The sequence below is a fragment of the Rhinatrema bivittatum genome, chromosome 2, assembly GCF_901001135.1.
Source record: "Rhinatrema bivittatum chromosome 2, aRhiBiv1.1, whole genome shotgun sequence".
In the NCBI taxonomy this organism is placed as follows: domain Eukaryota; kingdom Metazoa; phylum Chordata; class Amphibia; order Gymnophiona; family Rhinatrematidae; genus Rhinatrema; species Rhinatrema bivittatum.
In genome coordinates, this window is record NC_042616.1 from 44,365,649 (window position 1) to 44,389,534 (window position 23,886).

Sequence of the window (23,886 nt, forward strand, 5' to 3'; positions counted from 1 at the left end):
TGTGTGTGTCTCCCTCACCTGGACAGCATGCATTGGCACTGCAGCCACAATGGCACTGCATGTGAGATTGGCACTGTGATTGGGGGGGGGGGGAGAAGGTTTGTGGGGATGATGTGTGTGTCTCCCTCACCTGGCATTGCATGCATTGGCACTGCAGCCACAATGGCACTGCATGCGAGATTGGCACTGTGATTGAGGGGGGAAGGTTTGTGGGGATGATGGATGATGTGTGTGTCTCCCTCACCTGGCATTGCATGCATTAGCACTGCAGCCACAATGGCACTGCATGCGAGATTGGCACTGTGATTGGGGGGGAAGGTTTGTGGGGATGATGTGTGTGTCTCCCTCACCTGGACAGCATGCATTGGCACTGCAGCCACAATGGCATTGCATGCGAGATTGGCACTGTGATTGGGGGGGGGAAGGTTTGTGGGGATGATGTGTGTGTCTCCCTCACCTGGACAGCATGCGTTGGCACTGCAGCCACAATGGCATTGCATGCGAGATTGGCACTGTGATTGGGGGGGGAAGGTTTGTGGGGATGATGTGTGTGTCTCCCTCACCTGGACAGCATGCGTTGGCACTGCAGCCACAATGGCACTGCATGCGAGATTGGCACTGTGATTGGGGGGGGGGGGGAAGGTTTTGTGGGGATGATGTGTGTGTCTCCCTCACCTGGACAGCATGCGTTGGCACTGCAGCCACAATGGCATTGCATGTGAGATTGGCACTGTGATTGGGGGGGGGGGGAAGGTTTGTGGGGATGATGTGTGTGTCTCCCTCACCTGGACAGCATGCGTTGGCACTGCAGCCACAATGGCACTGCATGCGAGATTGGCACTGTGATTGGGGGGGGGGGGAAGGTTTGTGGGGATGATGTGTGTGTCTCCCTCACCTGGACAGCATGCGTTGGCACTGCAGCCACAATGGCATTGCATGTGAGATTGGCACTGTGATTGGGGGGGGGGGAAGGTTTGTGGGGATGATGTGTGTGTCTCCCTCACCTGGACAGCATGCATTGGCACTGCAGCCACAATGGCACTGCATGTGAGATTGGCACTGTGATTGGGGGGGGGGAAGGTTTGTGGGGATGATGTGTGTGTCTCCCTCACCTGGACAGCATGCATTGGCACTGCAGCCACAATGGCACTGCATGTGAGATTGGCACTGTGATTGGGGGGGGGGGGGAAGGTTTGTGGGGATGATGTGTGTGTCTCCCTCACCTGGACAGCATGCATTGGCACTGCAGCCACAATGGCATTGCATGCGAGATTGGCACTGTGATTGGGGGGGGGAAGGTTTGTGGGGATGATATGTGTGTCTCCCTCACCTGGACAGCATGCGTTGGCACTGCAGCCACAATGGCACTGCATGCGAGATTGGCACTGTGATTGGGGGGGGGAAGGTTTGTGGGGATGATGTGTGTGTCTCCCTCACCTGGACAGCATGCGTTGGCACTGCAGCCACAATGGCACTGCATGTGAGATTGGCACTGTGATTGGGGAGGAAGGTTTGTGGGGATGATGTGTGTGTCTCCCTCACCTGGACAGCATGCATTGGCACTGCAGCCACAATGGCACTGCATGCGAGATTGGCACTGTGATTGGGGAGGAAGGTTTGTGGGGATGATGTGTGTGTGCGCACACTCTCCATCTCCCCCTTACACTGTGTGCTTTGTAGTCCTCGTCTCCACCCCCTCCTGCTCCCCACCTGTGTGTGTCTGGGGGGAGTGAGGTTCGTGTTGTAGGTGGGGGTGGGGTTGGGGACGAGTGTCAGGGTATGTATATGTGTGTGTGTGTGTATGGCTGGGGGAGGGGGGCAACTGAAATTGCTTCAGCTGGCACAACAATGGAAATTGAACTCCTGGTTAAAAATGAACTCGCATTTCTTTTGGATAATGTTATTCCAATGCTGTACCCATGTGGTGTTTAAACTGCTTCTACCACACTGGGCATGGCAGTAGAATAGCACCGGGCAGTAGAAAGATGAGTTTACTCCACCTCAGATCAAGAAAGGACTTACATTTCCCGTATAAGCTTTCTGAGGCGTGCACCTGCAGTTGGGAGGGCTTTAACATACTATTCAGCTGTAGGTGCCCGCCCCAGAGAGCTAACCCATGCTTCAGCTGTAGGTTCCAGTTCAAGAATACTTACACTGCAAATGTAAGGCCATCCTGGGTCTGAAGTGGAGTATAATACTGGGCACAATAATAGACCACACTGGCCACCAGAAATGTAAGTTTATTCCACCTCAGACCCAGGAGTTAAATGTCCAATGTAAGCTCTCTGAGGCAGGCACCAGTCACAGGTTTTCTTTGCTTTCCTGAACAGATGGACCTTATGCACTCAGAGTGCTAAAGTGTGTACTATTCAGCTGTTGCTGCCCACCCAGACAGCCTATTGTTTGTTCATCTAGCTGAAGGTGCCTTCCCCAGAGAGCTTATTCTTTTGTTTTACTTGCCATTCCTTGCCAAAATAACCCTGGAGGGGGGGCACTTATAGCTAGCTGAACAAATAAGCTCTCTAGGGCGGGCATCTGCATCTAAACAGTACACACCAAAGTCAGGCTGCACAGCCCCGGTGTTACTGTTCAGCTGCAGGCGCTGGGGTGCGGTAGGAAGGCATTAGCTGTTCCCTTGCACTGCAGGGTGGTGCATTAAAGGGCAGACAGCTTAAGGTGCATTGTCTTAACGCTGGAAATGTCGCTCTTGGTTCTGAGGCGGAGTAAAACGTAACTCATGCTTCTGATGCCATGCTCTTCTCTCGCTGCGCCCAGTATAACAGTGCCTGGTTGCTTCTACCAGACCAGGCACTTCAATGGAATAACTTTGGCTGCCAGAAAAGCGAGTTCTAACATGGGATTTGCATTCACCTGCACTGGGTTTTACTTCTGTTTTAGTGTGCATTTTTTTTTTTGTCATGTTAAAACCTCTGTTCAATGCGAAGGTTAACTTTCCGTGCAAATATGCGCAGTAAAACAGGAGTCAAAAACCCACGCTAACATCAGCGTGCCTTACTGCATCAGCCCCCTACGTGTTTGGGCTTTGAAGGGAGGCAGGCGCATATCCCGTGGGTGCCTGTTCCTTCAGCCGTTTTCCAAGGAAAGGTACGGACTTTGCTTCTATTCAAAGTTGCCCTCTGCATGTACATTTTTTAAAATTATCTGTTGATTTCGTAATGTCAAGCAAGCATGGAAAAGGTTTATTAAAAGGCATTTAGGAAGCTAAAGCAGTGCTGTAAAGGGGATGGCTGTGTCGTAGGAGCAAGAAATAGAAATCGAATGAAATTTATCTTTCATGAGTGCGGCGTCCACAGCCTGAAGGGTAGAAAAAAAGTATTCTCGCATCCCTTCTCCAATCTTTTATGTTCTTATCTTGATTTTTTTCCAATTTGATAGCTGTGGCCTTGGTGAAGTTGCACAGCCAGTTCAGGAGGATTCAGTCGGGACAACGCTGCCCGAAATATCTTTCAGGGAGGCAGTCTGGGGGGCCAGCGAGTACCGGAGCGGCTACAGATTTTACCGGTGCGGGCTTGTATCACCCTCCAGCTATGGGGAAGAGGAAGAGGAAGCTGACCTCCTGCCCGGCGGGACCCACCACCACGCCAGTTGTCCGGCCTAGGCACGGTTTTGTGCGGTGGACAGCGACCCGTGAAGCCCCCGGAGCTGAAAGGTCACAGGAGGAGATGGGCCGCAGAGCCTCCGACAGCTCAGGGGCTTTGTTCAGCTCCACCCTGCCCCAGCCAGAGAGCCTTGGAGAACTCGGAGCCGCACCACCAGCAGCGGGGTTGCCGCGCTTTGCTGCGACTTCAGACGCCCCGGGAGGGACAAGCAATCCCGAGGCAACCCCAGCTGCCACCGCTCCGGAGGCGAAGCAGAAACTGAGCCCCAAGGTGAGAGATGGCGTCCCGTTGGTGTCCGTTTGTGGAGCGTACCTCACTGGCAATGGGGGGTGGACTCTGTAGTAATAACCAGAATGTGCTGCCTGATCGTGTGGGCCCCCCCCCCCCCCGTATGTCCTATGTACAGTTTTTGTTTGTTGTTTTTTTTAGTTTTTTCTTTTGTGGAGAGAAGTGGTGGATGGTTAAATAATTTTGCAAAAACAAGGCGTGTGGAGCAGAGCCGGTGAGAGCCCCTTAGTAAGAATCTGACAGCACAGTATTGATCACTGTACATCTTTTAATTATATCATTGATTTATGACCTGCTCCCTCCAAGGTTCAGGGCAGGGTACAACATAACTTAAGAACATAAGAAATTGCCATGCTTCTGCTCGTGGACGACGCCTACCTTCTGTGTAGGTAGGCGTCGTCCACGAGCAGAAGCATAGTCATCACAAAATTGGAGACATAACAGCTACTGTGTACCTGGTTAGGACACAGCACTACCCCTCCCGTAGCCCCTGAAGCAGGCACGAATGTGCCGAAACATGGCCCATGTCGGGCAAGCAGACGCGATCCCGTGAGAAGAAGTTGAGACAGATGCCTTGATAAGTATCTACATACAAGCAGCGGGTCTCCTTAGAAAACGGGGAGATAAGGGGTTTTTTAAGAAAATAGTTCAAGAAATAGAAAAATTGAAAGAAGAATGTTTTCACTAAAACTTGGATAATAAAGAATAATAGACGGGGCGAAAGAAAAGGACACCCATCAATTGGTTGTCCTTCAATAGAGCCACCGTACATAAGCAACACCATAGCACAAGTGTCCCTTGATTTGGTGTATGTTGAAGACTGATGCAATTAATAGCAGTGGCTATTCCCTAAGTAAGCTTGATTAATAGCCATTAATAGACTTCTCCTCCAAGAACTTATCCAAACCTTTTTTGAACCCAGCTACTCTAACTGCACTAACCACATCCTCTGGCAACAAATTCCAGAGCTTTATTGTGCGTTGAGTGAAAAAGAATTTTCTCCGATTAGTCTTAAATGTGCTATTTGCTAACTTCATGGAATGCCCCCTAGTCCTTTTATTATTCGAAAGTGTAAATAACTGAGTCACATCTACTCGTTCAAGACCTCTCATGATCTTAAAGACCTCTATCATATCCCCCCTCAGCCGTCTCTTCTCCAAGCTGAACAGCCCTAACCTCTTCAACCTTTCCTCATAGAGCAGCTGTTCCATCCCCTTTATCATTTTGGTCGCCCTTCTCTGTACCTTCTCCATCGCAACTATATCTTTTTTGAGATGTGGCGACCAGAATTGTACACAATCTAACTTTAGACTTGCTTATCCGGCTAAGTTAGACCTGCTATTGAACAAATCTAAAGTTAACCAGGTAAATGTATCCCACTAACCATTAGATAGCCGGGTATATTCAGTCGCGCGGCCATGCCACTGAATATCCCAGCCAAGTCTGCCAGATATGTTTATCAAGCTAACTTGCTCAGCCAGATAGTGGATGAATATGGACCTTGTAGTGTTTAAGCAGAATAGTGACTCTCTTCCGCCCCTGTGACTTACAAACACAAGGAAAACTCTCTCCTGATGGAGTGGGATGCAGAAGGTGCTGAGTGTGGAAGGGTTTGTGTTTCAGGTCCCAGTGACCTTCGAGGACATCGCCGTCTCTTTCTCCCAGGAGGAGTGGGAAGTTTTACAAGAATGGCAGAAGGAGCTTTACAAGGATGTGATGAAGGAGAATTATGAGACCCTGATCTCGCTGGGTAAGGGATAATATGGTGTTAGTGATTTCAAGTTTTGTTCAATGCATTTGTAGGGAAGCAAGAGACTTATTTGAGTTGGCTTTGCCAATGCCAAGGTGCCCCAAGTACTCTGTTTCATGATGAGGCTACATCACAGCCAACTCTGAGGCTGCAGTCACCCAGAAGTATCGCTTTATCATCATGAGGGATGTCCTTTGTGGCTCTGTTCAGCTGGTCATAGAAGGCATCCTTGGCATCATCAGTGTGAGTCACGGTAGGGGCACAGGCACTGATGTCTGGGGCATGCCTGCCCTTGGAGATGTTTATATGGATGGATTCCTTTGGAAGTTTGTGCAAATTACGTAGTAGAGAGATATGAATGGCAATGCCCGTCTTGGCTCACCTTTAGGTTTCCCTATCCAGTAGGATGTGTACCCTGTGCCAGTCTCAGCTGAGAGCAGAGATTCACTCCGTGCTGCAGTGTCACTGTTGTATTTCTTGGGCATCCTGCCTAGTAGGGTGGTGCGCCTCTCTGGTCTTCAGCTGTCAATCGGTGTGCGCACATTTATTTATTTTATTTATTTAGACATTTTATATACTGAACATATTGTATACACCTCATGTCGGTTTACATAATTTACTGGGCAGTCTTTAACGACATGTCCATAAAGTCATTCAAGAAAATAAAATAACAATCAATAAAATAAAAAAAAAAATAAAATAATATATAAAATAATAAAAATAGAAATAACCTTATAAAAAACATGTAAAAACTATATCCTGATTATTTTAAAAATAACAAAATACATAAAATTCAATCAATTCAAACTAAAATAGGGGTAAAATAGTATACATATTTACATGATGCAGGGGACGTCGTTCAATTCCATGCTGTTGTGAGTTTTTTTGTTTTTAACAGTTCCCCCCCACCCCTTACCATACACAGGTAATACCTCGGGAAATCGCCAGTGTTCTTGCCAGCTGCCCTATGTCTTGAACTCCTCCTCTTCTATTTATACCATCTTTGCCCTCAAGTGTACTAAAGCAAGAAACCAAGGACAGAAAGGGAAGAAACCTATGAAAGAGGAAGAAGAACTAGTTGAGAGAGAGACAAAAAAACATGAAAAATAAGTCCGTGGGCGACCACGAGGCCTGCCGCGCCGGCCAGACGCCGTTCCATCCGCACTGAATAGAGGGAGATAGACCCGCCTCCAGCAACCTACCGCAGCCAATCGCGAACGGCACAGAGGGCATTTAAAAATCCAGCCGCGCTCAAATCCTGCCTCTTCTACCCGGCGAACTCCTACTGCAGCGGCGCTTTCGAGGAGAACGAACGCTCTCGGGATCGAGGGAGGGCCTGCGCGGTCGGCGCCACAGACCCATCGGGGATAAGGCCAGTCAACCTCTCCCTTCCCCCCGCTGAGTCCGTGGGCGACCACGAGGCCTGCCGCGCCGGCCAGACGCCGTTCCATCCGCACTGAATAGAGGGAGATAGACCCGCCTCCAGCAACCTACCGCAGCCAGTCGCGAACCGCCGAAGCCAGCCTCCAATAGGAACCAGCCCAGAGGGGCTTTAAATTCGATTAAGCCCGGCGCCGTGCGCCTGCGTCGCACGCCTAAGGAGCGCGACAAAGGGGCCTGCCCCTTTGTCTCGCCCCTTCGTCTCAGCCCCGAGGAAGCCACTATCCCCATCCCCAGAGGAAAACATAACTTATACAAATGCCAACGACCATGGACAAACGGATTTCTCGGAACGAATAAAGCCAGCACGCACCAACCCCTTCCAAACATCTCTACCATTCCTTTCCAGCCAAAATACTGCACCCTTTACAATCTGACCAGCGTCCACCAAGACAAATCAGCATGCTATCCAGCCCTCACAGCATCTACTCCTGCTTTCCAGCATCCACTCCAGTAGTTCCAGCATCCACTCCAGTAGTTCCAGCATCCACTCCAGCTATTCCAGCATCCACTACACAGGTTCCAGCATCCATTCCACAAGTTCCAGCATCCACTCCAGTAGTTCCAGCATCCATTCCACAAGTTCCAGCATCCACTCCAGTAGGTCCAGCATCCACTCTAGCAGTCCAGCATCCACTCCAGCTGTTCCAGCATCCACTCCAGCAGTCCAGCATCCACTCTAGCAGTCCAGCATCCACTCCAGCTGTTCCAGCATCCACTCCAGCAGTCCAGCATCCAGTCCAGCATCCACTCCAGTAGTTCCAGCATCCACTCCAGCTGTTCCAGCATCCACTCCAGCTGTTCCAGCATCCATTCCACAAGTTCCAGCATCCACTCCAGCTGTTCCAGCATCCACTCCAGCTATCCCAGCACCCACTCCACAGGTTCTAGCATCCATTCCACAAGTTCCAGCTTCCACTCCAGCTGTTCCAGCATCCATCCTAGCAGATTCTGAACGTAACCGGTCACAGACCTACCTTTTATAACACTAGCAAATCAGCATACAATGACACACCGCCACTCCATCCCCATACTCAAGAGAAAACCCAGAAATAACTCTCCACCAGACCCCATTCAGACACCCAGACAACAAAGACTCATCAACATCATGACATCTCCCATTACACAACTTCTAGGCCTCTCATTATTCACTTTAACCTTATTCAATGCACAGTCACTTTCCAAAAAAAATGCACCTTCTCAATGATTACCTCATTGACAACAACCCTGACATATGTGCAATAACAGAAACTTGGTTAAAACCCACGGACATATCATTAACTAACCAATTACCTACACAATCCTTCGACCTCTTCTCAATACCTAGACCAAAAAAGAAAGGAGGAGGAATCCTACTTGCTGCAAAAAAACAACTGGGCATAACCCTACAACTATCATACGCCACTTCAAATCTTGAATGCTCCATATTCAAATCTCAACATCTACAAATTTTCCTCATCTACGCCACACCAGGAACTCTAGAGGCTAACCCCTCCCCTCTAATAGAGATGATAGCCAAACACCTAAACTCAGACAAACCAACCATCATACTGGGAGACTTCAACATTCACGTGGACTCCATCCCTCAATCTACTAACTGCGAAACCTTCCTTTCCTCCCTCAGTCACCTTGGATTCTCACAAATAATCAGCGGGCCCACCCACAAAGCAGGTCATACATTAGACCTCATATTTATCAACGATAGCTGGTCCATCCATACCAATCCCACCTGCACACCAATCCCGTGGTCAGACCACCAGATCATAGACACAACTCTCAAAATGAAAAACTCACCACCTCCAATCATCTCCAAAACCACCATTCATTTCAGGAAACCATGCTCTCTGGAGTTACTCACAGAACACTGCTCCAAAGATCTCAAACAAATAGACCTCTCAGATGCCAACACAGCCACCACCTCATGGATCAAACTCACGAACAAAATAGCGGATCAACTCTGTCCAACCTCCTCAAAAGTAATCCAACCGGCACGAGACAACAGAAAACCATGGTTCACCCCGGAACTCAAAGCCCTAAAACAAAAATTACGAAACAAAGAACAAAGCTGGAGAAACAACCCTACACCCACATCCAGACTGGACTACAAAGCCACCCTTAACACCTACAGAAACGCCATACACAAAACAAAAAAGGACTTCTATGCAAAAAGAATTCATAACTTCATCTTCGACTCTAAAGCGTTATTCTCTTACGTATCATCTCTCACCAAACCGACACCACCATCCATTCCAGACCAACTAGCGCTCAGCAAGGCCAACGAATTAGCCACCTACTTCAAAACAAAAATCTCAAACCTTACTAGCTCCCTCACAACCCATCAAACTCTACCAATACCTCATAGCTCATACCAACCCACTCTGAATTCTAGACTAGAGTCATTCGAGCCCACATCCGCCATGGAGATTGAAAATTTACTTAAAAAAATTAAACCATCTGCACATCCATCGGACCCACTCCCTACTAATCTGCTCACCGCCATCCCTAGCACCGTCACAAAACCTATTGCAGAAATCATCAACACCTCTTTGGCCATGGGCACAGTTCCTAACCAACTAAAACTTGCAATCATCAAACCCCTACTGAAAAAACCAAATGCATCACTAACGGACCCAGCTAACTTCAGACCCATTGCAAACCTGCCCCTGATCTCCAAATTGATGGAAAAAGCCGTAAATAAACAACTTTCCGATTATCTCGAGGAATACAACATTCTCTCCCCTGCACAATATGGTTTTCGAAAATCACTAAGCACAGAGTCACTTTTGCTTTCTCTCACTGATAATTTACTTTTGAACCTGGAGAAAAAACAATCATTCTTACTGGTCCTACTAGACCTATCCTCAGCGTTCGACACGGTAAATCACTCACAACTCCTAGAACAACTATCAAACATAGGAATTAAAGGCACAGCTCTCAGTTGGTTCAAATCATTCCTATCAAACAGGTTTTACCAGGTCAGAATTAATAACAAGGATTCTAACCCCATCCTATCAGACCAAGGTGTACCTCAAGGTTCTTCCCTCTCTCCCACCCTGTTCAACGTCTACCTCCTCCCCCTCTGCCATCTGCTATCACAGCTCAAACTTACTCATTACCTCTATGCAGATGACATCCAGATCCTCATCCCTATCACAGAATCTATTCAAAAAACCTTCGCCTACTGGGAGAATTGTCTTCAACCAATTAAACAAGTACTCTCCAGCCTGAACCTGATTCTAAACTCCAGCAAAACAGAGTTGCTACTGATTTCACACAACCCGAACACCCACACACTTAACCTGACACAAACCACATCTTTAAACATTGAGCTCTCTGCTGATGTCAGGAATCTAGGAGCATGGCTGGACAATCAACTTAACCTAAAAAAATTCATAAACACAACCACCAGGGACTGCTTCTTTAAACTACAGGTCCTAAAGAAACTAAAGCCACTCCTTCACTTCAATGACTTTCACCTCGTTCTTCAATCCATTATTTTTTCGAAACTTGATTACTGCAATTCAATCTTACTTGGCCTCCCCTCCAACAGCATCAAACCCCTACAGATAGTACAAAATGCCGCAGCCAGAATCCTAACTAACACGAAAAGAAGAGACCATATTACCCCCATCTTGAGCAACCTCCACTGGCTACCCATCAAACAGAGAATCCTATATAAAACATTAACCATCATTCATAAAGCAATTCATAACGTCGCACCTATATCTCTACAAACCCAACTTCGTCCACACTTATCTTCCAGACCCATCAGAAGCACCTACAAAGGCACGTTAGCCGCAGCTCCTGCCAAATCAACACTAAGAAAAAGAGCACTCTCCACTGCGGGACCACACCAATGGAATGCGCTCCCACCAGACCTTCGACTTGAACCCAATCTACTAGAGTTCAAAAAAAGGTTAAAAACCTGGCTCTTCAGGCAAGCTTTCCAATAGGCACCTCCTCCTGACTTTCAGATCCAACCATTGCAGGGTGTCTCCAACACCTTGCCACTTAATTTTCATACCGTACTTGCTTATTCGCAATTCTAACAGTCATTATTCACCTTTATATAACCGTCTACTGCAGACCATATTCGCTACTAAAGTTCTTTGTAAAAAAGGTTAAATCTTTTAAATGCTATTGTTACATTCTATGTTACTTGTAATAATGTTCAATGGTTTATTGTTATTGTTCCATGTTCTATGTAAAAAAACCCAGGTCTAACTTCCCAGACCAGGGCAACCTCTTTCGTTACTTGTAAACCGGACTGATTTGTATTGCATACAGGAATTCCGGTATATAAAAATTTAAAATAAATACATAAATAAATAAATAAATTTTAAAGAGGCTCGGCTCCCTGGCTTAGGCTGCAGAGCAGAGTGCCGCAGTGTGGGAGATCTGGGTGCAGGCCCTCTTTCTCATGGGCCTGAATGAGCCACTGGGGAGGGAAGAAGGTGTCCCTCCCTGTTCTGGGGTCCGCAAGAGTCACTGCTACCATATGGGCAACCCCCCCGGGGGGAGTCGGCAGCAGCCGAGACCACTGAGAGTTTTAAAGAGTGGGGGCAAAGCAGGAGAAGAAAAAATGTTTTTGTTTTAAATCAAAATTTGGAGGAATAGTTCCGTCACCAACCCATAATTAACGTTTTTATTATATTCACTTTGACAATGATCCAGGCAGGCAGAAAAATAAACAGCAATGCACATGTGGTTAGTGCCATGGAGTCCTGTGAGTCCTGTACTTGATGGGTATGTCTGTCTGTCTAGGGTATATGTTAGGGCTGTTTTTAGACAGAATAGAGGGAGGACTTCCTTATTTCTCCTCTGTCTGCCGCTGAAGTTCTGCATTTCGGTGGCAGAGCTTTCGAGAAGCTTCGTTTATTTCTCCGCCTATTCCCTGCATGACATTTCCCTTCCTGTTACAATACATCATCTCCACAAAATGACCAATATTGTGTGTTGAGAACTGAGTGATTTTGAGACACCTAACGCAATGTTCTTCTCCCTGGAACAGGCTTGCCGACCGTCATCCCTGACATTATAGCCCACATTGAACGAGAGGAAGAGCCATACATCAGGGATGAGCCGGGATCAGAGGAAAGAGAAACTGGGAGAAGCAGCTGCTCAGGTGAGTGCAGGAATAAGAGGGACTGAGGTAAAACTGCTGAGCTGAGGAGTGGAAGGAGCAGCTGGGAACTGCAGAGACCCCTCACCAGCTCCTCTGGAGAGCTCTTTAATCACTCACAGGGTTTCTGTCACAGCCACCTGTTACATAGGATGTCCCATCTGAAATCCAAATACCTAAAGCCGTAAGGCCTTCTTACAAGATTCAGATGATCTATCCCAGACAATATAGGGTTGAAACTTTCTAGATTGACTGATCATGAATTACAGAGTTTGGTCCGGTGATTATAGCACACCATGCCTTATTGTTTTACAAACCGTTAGGCCCGTTCAAACGGGTGAGATTCCGTCGGTCAGACCGGCACGTCGGTCAGAGCCGCTCTCTTCTCCACAACTTCTTACCCTTCCCACTTACTCATATCCTCTTCCCTTTTCCTTCCATCCCCTTTCATCTTCCCTTTCCTTCCCCTCTCACCTCATCCACAACCCCTTCCCTCTCCCTCAGCCCTCCTCCACTCCCTCTTTTTCTCTTCAGCACAACTTCTGACCCTTCCCACTTACTCACTCATGTCTTCTTTGCTTGTCCTTCCATCCTCTCTCATCTTCCCTTTCTTTCCCCTCTGACCTAATCCACAACCCCTTCCCTCTTCCTCAGCCCTCCTCAACTCCCTTGTATTCTGTTCTCCAGAACGCGGCCCCAGACTGGCGACAGCAGTTTGAATGTGGCACGCGCGCGGGAGTGACTCCGCCACCCGGGGGCACGCGCGCGGGGAGGACTAAAGCAGCGCAGACACTTACTTCCTCGCACGGCTCACGGTCCTCGCAGCGGGTGTAATTTTTTTTCCGGCCTTCCTCTTTAGTGTAGTGTGGGTTGAACGGAAGGGAGGCGCGCGCCGGCGGTGTCATTTCGGGCCACAGAAGGGAGAAACAGAACGTGCGAGGCGGCAGGGAACATCAGCCAGAGCTCTCTATGCCGCACATGCGCGGTAGAGCTGCCCTCTACTGCGCATTTGCGGCACGTCGGTCAAGCCTCATTTATCTAGATTGATTCAATAAGAAGGTACTTTTCAAAGGAACAGCATGTGTAAATGCAACATACTGTACTATCATAGCAGTTTTTAAAAGCCCATTTGCACGCTTAAAGTGCACTCACGTGTGCAAAACGTATGGACAATTCAATAGCATATACTGTAGCAATTTTCAAAAGCCACTTACAAGGGTAAAGTGCATTTACACATGTAAAACCCAGTTTTAAGCGTCTAAATCCTTTTGAAAATTACCCCCTAAGGGAGCAGAAAGTGCTTCAGCAGCCTCTCCTGATTACTGTCCCAGCTCCTGCCCCATGGTCAGAGGATCTGTGCTGGAGTGTGGAGTTCCCAGTGGGGAAGTCTCTCTATCATTACCAAAAAAATCCTTTGTACCTGGCGAGTCTGATTTCCAATTAAACCTCACTTCTCTGAAATCTCTTATTCTGAGTCTCCAGCACATGTAACGTGTCCTTTGTTTCTTATCTAGAAAACGATGGTCCCAAGAATAAAAATACAGAGACGTATGACAGAAAGCATGCTGAGAATCTGGAAAGTGAAAGGAGGTTACTGGAAAGAGTCAAAAAGGTTACTTCATGTTCTGAGTGGACGAAAAAGTGCAGAAATCAAAACATCATGGAAAAGAAGCAAAGAAATTCAACAGGAGTTTTGGAGGAGAAATCTGTGTGTGAGCAAAGTGCCAGAAATATCACACATACGGGAGAGAAACTGAGAATCCAAAGAACAGAGCAAAGATGTTTGTGTGATGTGTGTGAGATACTCCTCATGGACCCTGCAACTGTACAAGCAGAGCAGCAATCTCGCACTGAAGAGAAACCATCTACCTGCATAGATAATGAGAAAACCTTCTGTCAAACACAGACAAGGGAAGAGCAGAGCAAACAGGCAACAGAGAAAAGATGTTTTTGTGAGAGATGTGGGATATTCCAGAGGGATCTTTTAGCTCTGAAATCACAGAGATCTCATTTTGAAGAGAGACCCTCTATATATATGGAGCATGGGAGCAATTTCAGCCAGAAGGGAGAACTACAGGAAGAAAGGAAACACTTTACTGAAAAAAGAACAATTAAATGTACAGACTCTGGGAAATCCTTCTGTCAGAAGGAAGGACCACTTGAGAAACAGAAACTGCTTCTAGAAGAGAAACTATTTTCATGTGCTGAATGTGGGAGGAACTTCATTAAGAAGTTAATTCTAATGTATTACCAGAAATTTCAAATAGGAGAGAGACTATTTTCATGTACTCAGTGCAGTGCAGAAAAGAAGCAAAGAAAGTCAGGAGGAGACTTGGCCAAAAATTCCAATGTGTATGAGCAAAATACCAGTAATATCACACACACAGGGGAAGAGCAGAGAAGCCAGAGAAGCGAACAAAGGTATATTTGTGATGTATGCGGAATATTCCTCAGGGATATTTTAATTCTGAAATCACATCAGAAATCCCATTCTGAAGAGAGACCATTTACATGTGCAAACGATGGGAAAACCTTTGGTCAGAAGGGAGACTTACTGGGAGAAGAGAAAACCCACACTGGAGCAAGATCATTCTCATGTGCAGATAGTGGGAGTACATTCATTGAGAAGAGAGGCATCCTAGAAAAAGAGAATAACACTACTTTTAAAAAGAGTGCTGGCAGTAAATTTGTCAGATTGAGATCACACCCAACATACCCTGGTTTACAACTGCTATGCACAAATCCAATCTGTTTAGAGACATTACTTCCCGAGACACCATTTTTATATGCAGATAGCGGGAGAACATTCAGTCAGAAGGGAGAAGAACTGGAAGAACAGAAAACCCATGCTGAAGAGACCTCAACTTCATGCACAGAGAGCGGGAAAACCTTTAGTCAGAGGGGAGAACAGGAAGAAGAAAAACCTCACACTGAACAGAAACCATCTCTATGTACAGAGAGTGGGAGAGCCTTTGATCAGAAAGGAGAACTATTGGAAAAACAGAAAACACACACAGGAGATGGGCTATTTTCATGTTCCAAATGTGAGAGAAAATTCCTTAGCGAGAGAAATTGTATACATCACCAGAAAATCCACACAGAAGAGAAACCATTGGCATGTACTGAATGTGAGACACCCTACACACAGAAGTCATGCCTGACAAAAGACCAAAAAATACAAATTAGCGAGAAACTATTTTCATGTACTCAGTGTGGGAAACACTTCACTCAGAAGGGAAACCTAATGTGTCACCAGAAAACCCATACTGGAGAGAGACCATTTGTGTGTACTCAGTGTGGCAAAAGCTTCACTCAAAAGGGAAACCTAATCTGTCACCAGAAGACTCACACTGGGGAGAGACCATTTTCATGTACTGAATGTGGCAAATGCTTTACTCAGAAGGGACAACTAATCTGCCACCAGAGAAAACACAAAGGAGAAAGACCATTTTCATGTATGGATTGTGGGAAAAGCTTCATTCAGAAAGGAAATCTAATAAGCCACCAGAGAAAGTACACAGGAATGTGCACAAGGAGAGAGAAGCAACAGAATTTGCAAAACGAGAACAAATTCTTTAAAGAACCAGATCAGCAAATAAGGAAAAGCAGAACTATAGTGGGAAATGACCAAGATTTACTGCTGCAGACCCACATGAATGGCTAAGGAGAGGTGAATTTAAACCTAAAGATGAGAGATTGATCATTTTAGCACAGGACAGTGGACTTACAGACAAGAAGGTTCAGAGCGAGCATAGAAAAGAACAGATAAATGCAGATTCTGTTAAAGAGAAATGGAATGGGTTTCACATCTTGTTGCTGTGTGTCATGTCGAAAGGCCTATATACAGAAAGGCGTAGTAAGATGGCCCGGCTCATCCATGAAAACTGGAAATATTACAGCATCATTATACCAGAAAAGCACTGGAATCATTACTCTGAAAGAACCGTAGCGAATGAAGAAGTTGTGATCGTCTGGGACATTCCTATTCCATCTGATAAAAAGCTTGAAAACAGTCAAACAGAAATGTGAGCAGCTAATGCGGATTACATTGCCCATAACCCCTAACTTGTGGCTCTTTGAAACATCCAACTGGCCTGGCTGTAAGCTACAAACAGCGGACATATTATTTCTTCACAAAGCAGGTCCAGTGGGTCGCAGAATTATCCTCTCACAGTGGTTAACGAACCACAGTCCAGATTGCGAACATTGGTTTCAAAGTATGCTTCGTTTATTTTCCTTCAAATATGTGGTGGCACAGAGCGCATCACGCACAAAGAACGCAATGCATCAGAAGGTATGGGCGTCCTTTTCCCAATCCAGCTCCCCCAACATGATCTAGGCCCTAGGGAATAGGAATAAGTACAATTATACTGTTTTTTTTAATCCTTACTTCTTATCTTTGAGGTGCTTTGATTTCCTGGGTCGCTCCAGGGGATAAATCGGATAAATCAGACCAGACTTGTCGGATAAGATATATCAAACATGAATGACAAGATATATCAGATATATATATATATATATATATATGTTTTAAAAAGAAATACCTACATGGAAAGCACCGACGAGAGCCGGGGGGGGGGGGGGGGTGGTGGAATAAGTTTAAGCTTCAGAGGTGGGAACCCCAGGGTATTAGGGGTTTTTAGGTTTAAAAGCTTTGATGTTTCTGAATCTTATCAACCAAAATAACTGACAAGATTGTGGAGCCTGACTTTTGGATTTCTGAGTTGCACGTATGCCTCTATATCGGACGAATCTCCATGGTCCAATCTTTGTTAATAATATGTTGAATGGTTGTCGTTCTTGAAGGGTGATGTATTTTGACAGCACGCTTACCCACTAAGTTGTTAACATATACTCTGTTATCCATACTTGATCTATATAACTGAGATACGTTGTTGTTACCCATTTCTCTGTATTATTGATGTAAAATTAAACAGAAAAAACTATTAAACATGTTATAAAAAAAAAAAAAAAAAAAAGCTTGATGCAAGAAACCCAAACATTACCATTCTTGTGCTTTTCTCCTCTAGTACATTCTCCTAGAAAGTGTCAGAATCAAGCCACCATTCTGTGGATGGTTATTTATTCGTTTCATTTATATTCTGCATTTCAGTCCCTTCCAAGCAGATTACATTCAAATATTTCCCTATCCCCAGGGGGCTTACAGTCTAAATTTGTACCTGAGGCTATGGAGGGTGAAGTATCTTGTCCACAGTCGCATGAAGAGGCAGCAGGATTTGAACCCTGGCTTCACTGGTTCACAGCCTGCTGTACTGACCCCCTAAGGCTGCTCTTCCAGTCAGGAAAATACACACAGGAGAGAGACCATTTCCATGGACAGATTGTGGGAAAAGCTTGCTTCAGAAAGGAAATCTAATATGTCACTAGAGAAAAGGACACAGGAACGTGCATGAGGGGAGAAAAGCAACAGAATGTGCAAAACAAGAGAATCAGACCAGCAAACAAGGAGAGAGAAGATGCTGCAGCACCAAATGATACAATCAGAGACCAAGAAAAAGTGTCAGAAAGATACAGAGAGAGTCCCAGTTGTATTGGGCGCCACAGGCTTGGTTACAAAGAACTTCCAAGTGCATCTTGATATGTTGCCTATTCATATTATATCTTATGAATTCCAGAAGGAAGCCGTCTTTGGCACATTGCAAGTATTAAGAAAGGCTTTAGCAGTATATTTGAGAGACTGAAATCAAATCTAGCATATTCTAGAGCTTACGAGTGAGGTTCATTCCCATCACAATGTGTGCAAAACTTGATCCATTTGGAAACAATACTTCAGGAGAGAATTCGTGTTCATATGCTAAATATGAAGAAGTTTCATTACATAAGAACCACCAGACTGGGTCAGAGCAAGCGTCCATCAAGCCCAGTATCCTGTTTCCAACAGTGGCCAATCCAGATGACAAGGAGCTGGCAGGATCCCAAATAGATTCCATTATGGGGGGGGGGGGGTATTCAGCGCTACTTAGCCGGCTAAGTTGCAGCGGCTGAATTTATGATCCCGCTGAACAGCCATCACTTAGGCACATAGCTAGTTATCCAGATAAATAGCCGGCAAAGAGGTGAGTGGGGCAAGGGCATCCTGGGGAGGATCCGGCTTAGCTGGATAACCTATCCCACTAATTTGGATATTCACTGTTGCGGTCCCAACCTCTTCCCTTCTGTTAGGGCCCAAGCCCGCCTACCTCCGCTTCAGGGATCACCGCGTTCTGCCCGCTCCGGGCCCCAGGGGCTTCTCTCTCTCCACGTGGCGGCCGCCATTACATGCCTGCTTCTCGTCAGCCTCGCGCGCACGCGAGGACGTCCCTCTTGAGCGCCCAGCTCCCGGAAGTCTGGCCCCGCCCGCGCTGCTGACGTCACGCCCAAGTCCCGATATAACCGGCGCTCAAACTCTCTCTCATCGCTTTGCAACGAGGTTCACAACTCCATAGTTGTTCTTAGTTGCGTTCCTGGTGATCTTCACGTTGTCTGCTTCCGACCCCGGTTTGCCTCTGACCCCGCTTCTACCTGCTGCCTGCCTCCGACTCCGGTTTGCCTCTGACTCCGCTTCAGCCTGCTGCCTGCCTCCGACTCTGGTTTGCCTCTGACTCCGCTTCAGCCTGCTGCCTGCCTCCGACTCCGGCCTGCTTCTGACTCCGCTTCAGCCTACAGCCTGCTTCAGAGTCCGGTCTGCTACAGACTCCGCTTCAGCCTACAGCCTGCTTCAGACTCCGGTCTGCTACAGACTCCGCTTCAGCCTACAGCCTGCTTCAGACTCCGGTCTGCTACAGACTCCGCTTCAGCCTACAGCCTGCTTCAGACTCCGGTTTGCTACAGACTCCGCTTCAGCCTACAGCCTGCTTCAGACTCCGGTCTGCTACAGACTCCGCTTCAGCCTACAGCCTGCTTCAGACTCCGGTCTGCTACAGACTCCGCTTCAGCCTACAGCCTGCTTCAGACTCCGGTTTGCTACAGACTCCGCTTCAGCCTACAGCCTGCTTCAGACTCCGGTTTGCTACAGACTCCGCTTCAGCCTACAGCCTGCTTCAGACTCCGGTTTGCTACAGACCCCGCTTCAGCCTACAGCCTGCTTCAGACTCCAGTTTGCTACAGACCCCGCATCAGTCTACAGCCTGCTTCAGACTCCGGTTTGCTACAGACTCCGCTGCCGCCCGCTGCCCTGCCTTCAGCCGGTCCTCGGCCCTGTGCAGCCGGTCCCCTGCCTTCCGGGTACCTTGGACTTCCTTTCCTTTCTCCTCACTCTGGTCCCAGTCTACGCCTATCTCAGCCTCTGGACTTTCTGTCTCACTTCCAAGTCCCGAGGACCCGGGACCCTACGGGCTCCTCCCGGGGGGTCCCTGGGTGAACTCCTCTGGCCTGTGGCTCCGCCTCCCGGCCTACCCTGCCTCCCTAGGTAGGTCGGCCCAAGGGTCCACTATCTCTCCAGCAGTGTCCAACTGCAACATTCAGAGTTAAATAACTTCTCCAGCTAAGTCTGGTCGGTCATAGAACTGTCGTGAAGTTAGCTGGATAAGCTTATCTGGCTAACATTAAAATAGCTGGATATATTCAGCGGTGTGGGCTGCACCACTGAATATATGGGCGAAGTTAGCCTGATAAGAATATTTGGCTTATTAGCTGAGCCGCACAGCAGCTGAATATGGATCATCATGTTTTCACCTTGGGATAAGTTGTGGCTTTCCTGAAGTCTGTCTGATTAATAACAGTTTATGGACTTTTCTTCTAGGAACTTGTCCAAACCTTTTTTTAAACCCAGCTATGCTAACTGCCTTCACCACGTCCCCCATCAATGAATACCAGAGCTTAATTATGGGTTGTTTGAAAAAGTATTTTCTTTGATTTGTTTTAAATGTGCTACTAAGTAACTTCATGGCGTGCCCCTTTGTTTTATTTTTGGAAGGGTAAACAACCAATTTGCTTCTACCGTTTGCATTCCACTGTTGATTTTATAGATCTCTATCATATGTTCCCTCAGCTGCACTTTCTTGAAGCAGAAGAGCCCTAACTTGAAGGAAGTGATGTCACCCCTCATGCGAGCAGCTTAACTCTGCTGCTCCGTGAGCACCGCGGGCTGCACACGCTCAAACCGCGCGATTTTTTTCATTTAAAGCAGAGCGCTCACAAGCCGAAAGGCTGCTGAACGGCGGGGCATGACGCCCAAACGCAAAATTAGCGAGCTTAAAAAGTTCTCCTACACCAGGACACCGGCGAAAATAGCGGCGAAAATTTCAAAATGGCACCGGAGAACCCGCTCTCGGAGGAACTTAGAGGTTGGTTTATAGAGCTGAGACAGGATATCAAAAACTGTAAGGCAGAAATCACCAATTTAATTGCTGAAATGAGAGAGGAGAATGCAGAGCTGGGCAGAAGGGTAGATGAAGCTGAGATCCGGCTAGATACACAAGGGGAGGGCTGGACTCAGATGCAACTCAGCCACCAGAATTCACAAGCTACCTGCCAAGCTTTAGCTGAAAAAGGTGGAAGATATGGAAAACCGGAGCCGGAGAAGTAACCTTCGGATCAGAGGGGCGCCGGAAACGGAGGAATATGGAGATTGCTTTGCTGTGGTGGAAAACATTGCTACCTTCCTATGGGAAAATGAAGAAACCCTGAAGGATACCACCATGCCTAATATTCTCCTTGATAGGGCGCACAGAGCTCTGGGACCCGAAACTGCAAATAGACCTAGAGACATAGTGTCCTGCTTCCACTCCTTCACTTTGAAAGAAAAGCTCTTTAATTATCCAGGAGCAAGCGCACGTGGCTCTGGGAGGGCCAGGACATCGCCATCTTTGCTGATCTGTCCTCAGCCACTTTAAAAAAGCGACAGGAATTTCGCTGCGTTACCACTAAGCTCCAGGAGGCTAACATCCGGTACCGCTGGCTCTATCCCGGAGGAGTGTCTTTTATGCTGCAGGGAGCCACTCACAGAGTTAAGACAGTTCTGGAGGCCAGCGCGATTTTGAAGGAGGCAGGTATTGTTATCGAAGTTCCACCTGCGGCGAAAGGAACCGGTCCTGCCCTGAGCCACATCGCGACTGCAATCAACTCTCAGCCTCGCTGGCAGCGAGGCCCTAAGGGACGAAGAAGGCTCCGGCGGAATCCTGTGAATGGTCACATGATGGACAACGTGGATTGACTGAGTTTTGGTCTAAACATGTGCTGGACCCTTGTTTTCTGCTTGGTCGTAGAAAATTAGCGGTAATTCTATGTTTAAATCGCCACCCGTATAGGTGCCATGAGGAGCGACGACAATTTCCTCCATGCTTATTTGGAGCACAGGGTTTATGCTTCTGGGTTTGACGGAGGGGGAGGGTGGGGGGATGGGATCTGAGGGTTTGGTTTATTGTAATGAAGGTGATATTGTTGAGTTCTCCAAGAAATTGGATCCTGGGTGGTGGTTCCATAGAGGGAAGTGGCAAGACGGAGGGGAGTTGTTATTCTAATGGTTACTCTTACAATTTTTTCCCTTAACACCAATAGCCCAGGTAAGCGTAAATTATTGTTTAAGGAATTAGATCGGATGAAGGCCGCTGTGGCTTTACTTCAAGAAACTCATTTACGAAAACGGTACCTGGGCCTTATGAAACATCCTAAGTACCCTTATCAATATTGGGCGGCTGCAACCCCCTCCTCAAAGTATTCGGGGATGGGAATTTTATTACACAAAGATGTCCATTTTGAATTTAAGGATCTTATTGCAGACCCATCAGGACGCATGGTTATGGTGAAACTTTCATTGGGGGGGGGGAATCTTTTCTCTAGTCTCAGTATATGGGCCTACTGCTCAAAAGGCAGATTTGTTTCGATCCCTAAACCACACTTTGGCCTCTAAAATAGAAGGATCTCTCATCATTGGTGGGGACTTTAACCTGACCTTGGATCCGTGCAAGGACACCTCTACAGGGCATAGTTCAGACCCTAAGATGGCTCGACGAGCACTTAAAGACCTGATGGCCGATATGGGACTTTTGGATATTTGGCGCACTAGATTCCCAAAATCTAGGAACTATACGTTTTACTCTACCCCACAAAGTAGCTATTCAAGGATTGATATGTTCCTGGGTAGTAGAAGCATGCTACCCCGGGTGACGAAAGTGGAAATAGAGGCCAATGTGTGGTCGGATCATGCCCCCATCTGGTTTTCTTTACAGCTTAAGGATTATGATCGAGGGGTACAATATTGGAAACTGAATGACTCCCTTCTTAATGATCAGGGTTTTATTTCCCACATAGAACAAGAAATTCAGGACTATTAACATTTAATGATAACGGGGAGGTGAATGCTGGAACGGTTTGGGAAGGTTTAAAAGCAGTTTTACGTGGGAAATTCATAGCTAGAGCCTCTTATCTTAAACGCCAAAGAGTAGCAGAACGAGAGTGCCTAATGCTCCTCTCTGTCATTGCAATATAATTTTCAATTATGTAATCGTGGTCTGACCCCGATTACATAATTGAATCCAAAGAACGGAGGTGTCCAAAAGAAAGATATACATGAAAGAAGCCAGCAGCAAAGAGGGATATATTAAAAGTTTTGTAGGAATGTTTAGATTGTAAGTGGAAAGTTCCACAGGGTGTCACATCATTAGCATAGATTACACTCTCTATAGAATTGTGAGATATATATATGCTGGCTGTAACGTGTATTTCATGATTTTAAATGTGTGAATGAGTGTGTGTGTGTAAGTTTTATACTTTGGAACACATTCCTGAAGCAATATTGATAGTACAATAAAAGCATTTGCACTTTTCTCTTATTTTTTGTTATGTAATCATAGGTCAGTCCATTTTTTTGTTTTTTTCTTAATAATACACCCCAGTGAATATACTGAATTTCAGTTATGTATATTTCTATATACAGATAAGTTTTGTTAATGATCATTAAGGTGTAAAAGTACACGAACATAATTGAAATTCAGTATATTCACTGGGGTGTATTATTAAGAAAAAAACAAAAAAATGGACTGACCTATGATTAAACATAAAGCAGAGTGAGATCGGTAAAATCATACCACACAATGATGCCTATTATGAAGGTCTAAAACCATCGCGTCTGAAAATGTTAGTGTGAACAGGAATGAGGGTTCTTAACTATTGATCATTCATTGCTATACATTCTAATTCTCCCATCTTACTTCTTAGACTTCTGGCATTAGCATACAAACATTTCAAAGTTTGTTTTTTGTTTACATTTTCATTCTGCTTTTTAATTGATAGGGATAAGTTAGAATTTTTTAGCTCAGGTGAGTTTTTAGTTACAGACACTTGGACTACTTTTCTTATTATTGGAACCTCACTGTCGGGATGCCCTAATTCTGAGAGGCTTCTACGAAAACTAAAAAGTCATGGGATAGGAGGTGATGTCCTTTCGTGGATTACAAACTGGTTAAAAGACAGGAAACAGAGAGTAGGATTAAATGGTCAATTTTCTCAGTGGAAAAGGGTAAACAGTGGAGTGCCTCAAGGATCTGTACTTGGATCGGTGCTTTTCAATATCTATATATAAATGATCTGGAAAGGAATACGACGAGTGAGGTTACCAAATTTGTGGATGATACAAAATTATTCAGAGTAGTTAAATCACAAGCAGACTGTGATACATTACAGGAGGATCTTGCAAGACTGGAAGATTGGGCATCCAAATGGCAGAT

General features: G+C 46.3%; 2 protein-coding genes across 2 annotated transcripts in view; both read left to right on the forward strand.

The window, feature by feature from the left end:
* LOC115085947 (oocyte zinc finger protein XlCOF6-like) overlaps positions 1–23,886 on the forward strand; it is a 1,095,473-nt gene that overhangs the window by 264,706 nt on the left and 806,881 nt on the right. The window lies entirely within an intron of this gene.
* On the forward strand, positions 1,878–16,771 carry LOC115085951 (zinc finger protein 567-like). The gene is made up of 4 exons (XM_029592513.1): positions 1,878–3,890; positions 5,532–5,658; positions 12,110–12,223; positions 13,735–16,771. The coding sequence occupies exons 1-4, from the start codon at positions 3,549–3,551 to the stop codon at positions 15,882–15,884; spliced, it is 2,733 nt and encodes a 910-aa protein (XP_029448373.1). The 5' UTR covers positions 1,878–3,548; the 3' UTR covers positions 15,885–16,771.

Coding starts and splice junctions, on each gene's coding strand:
- LOC115085951 (XM_029592513.1), top strand. CDS start 3,549: ATGGGGAAGAGGAAGAGGAAGCTGACCTCCTGCCCGGCGGGACCCACC. Junction 3,891..5,531: donor AGCAGAAACTGAGCCCCAAG/GTGAGAGATGGC, acceptor TTTGTGTTTCAG/GTCCCAGTGACCTTCGAGGA. Junction 5,659..12,109: donor TGAGACCCTGATCTCGCTGG/GTAAGGGATAAT, acceptor TCCCTGGAACAG/GCTTGCCGACCGTCATCCCT.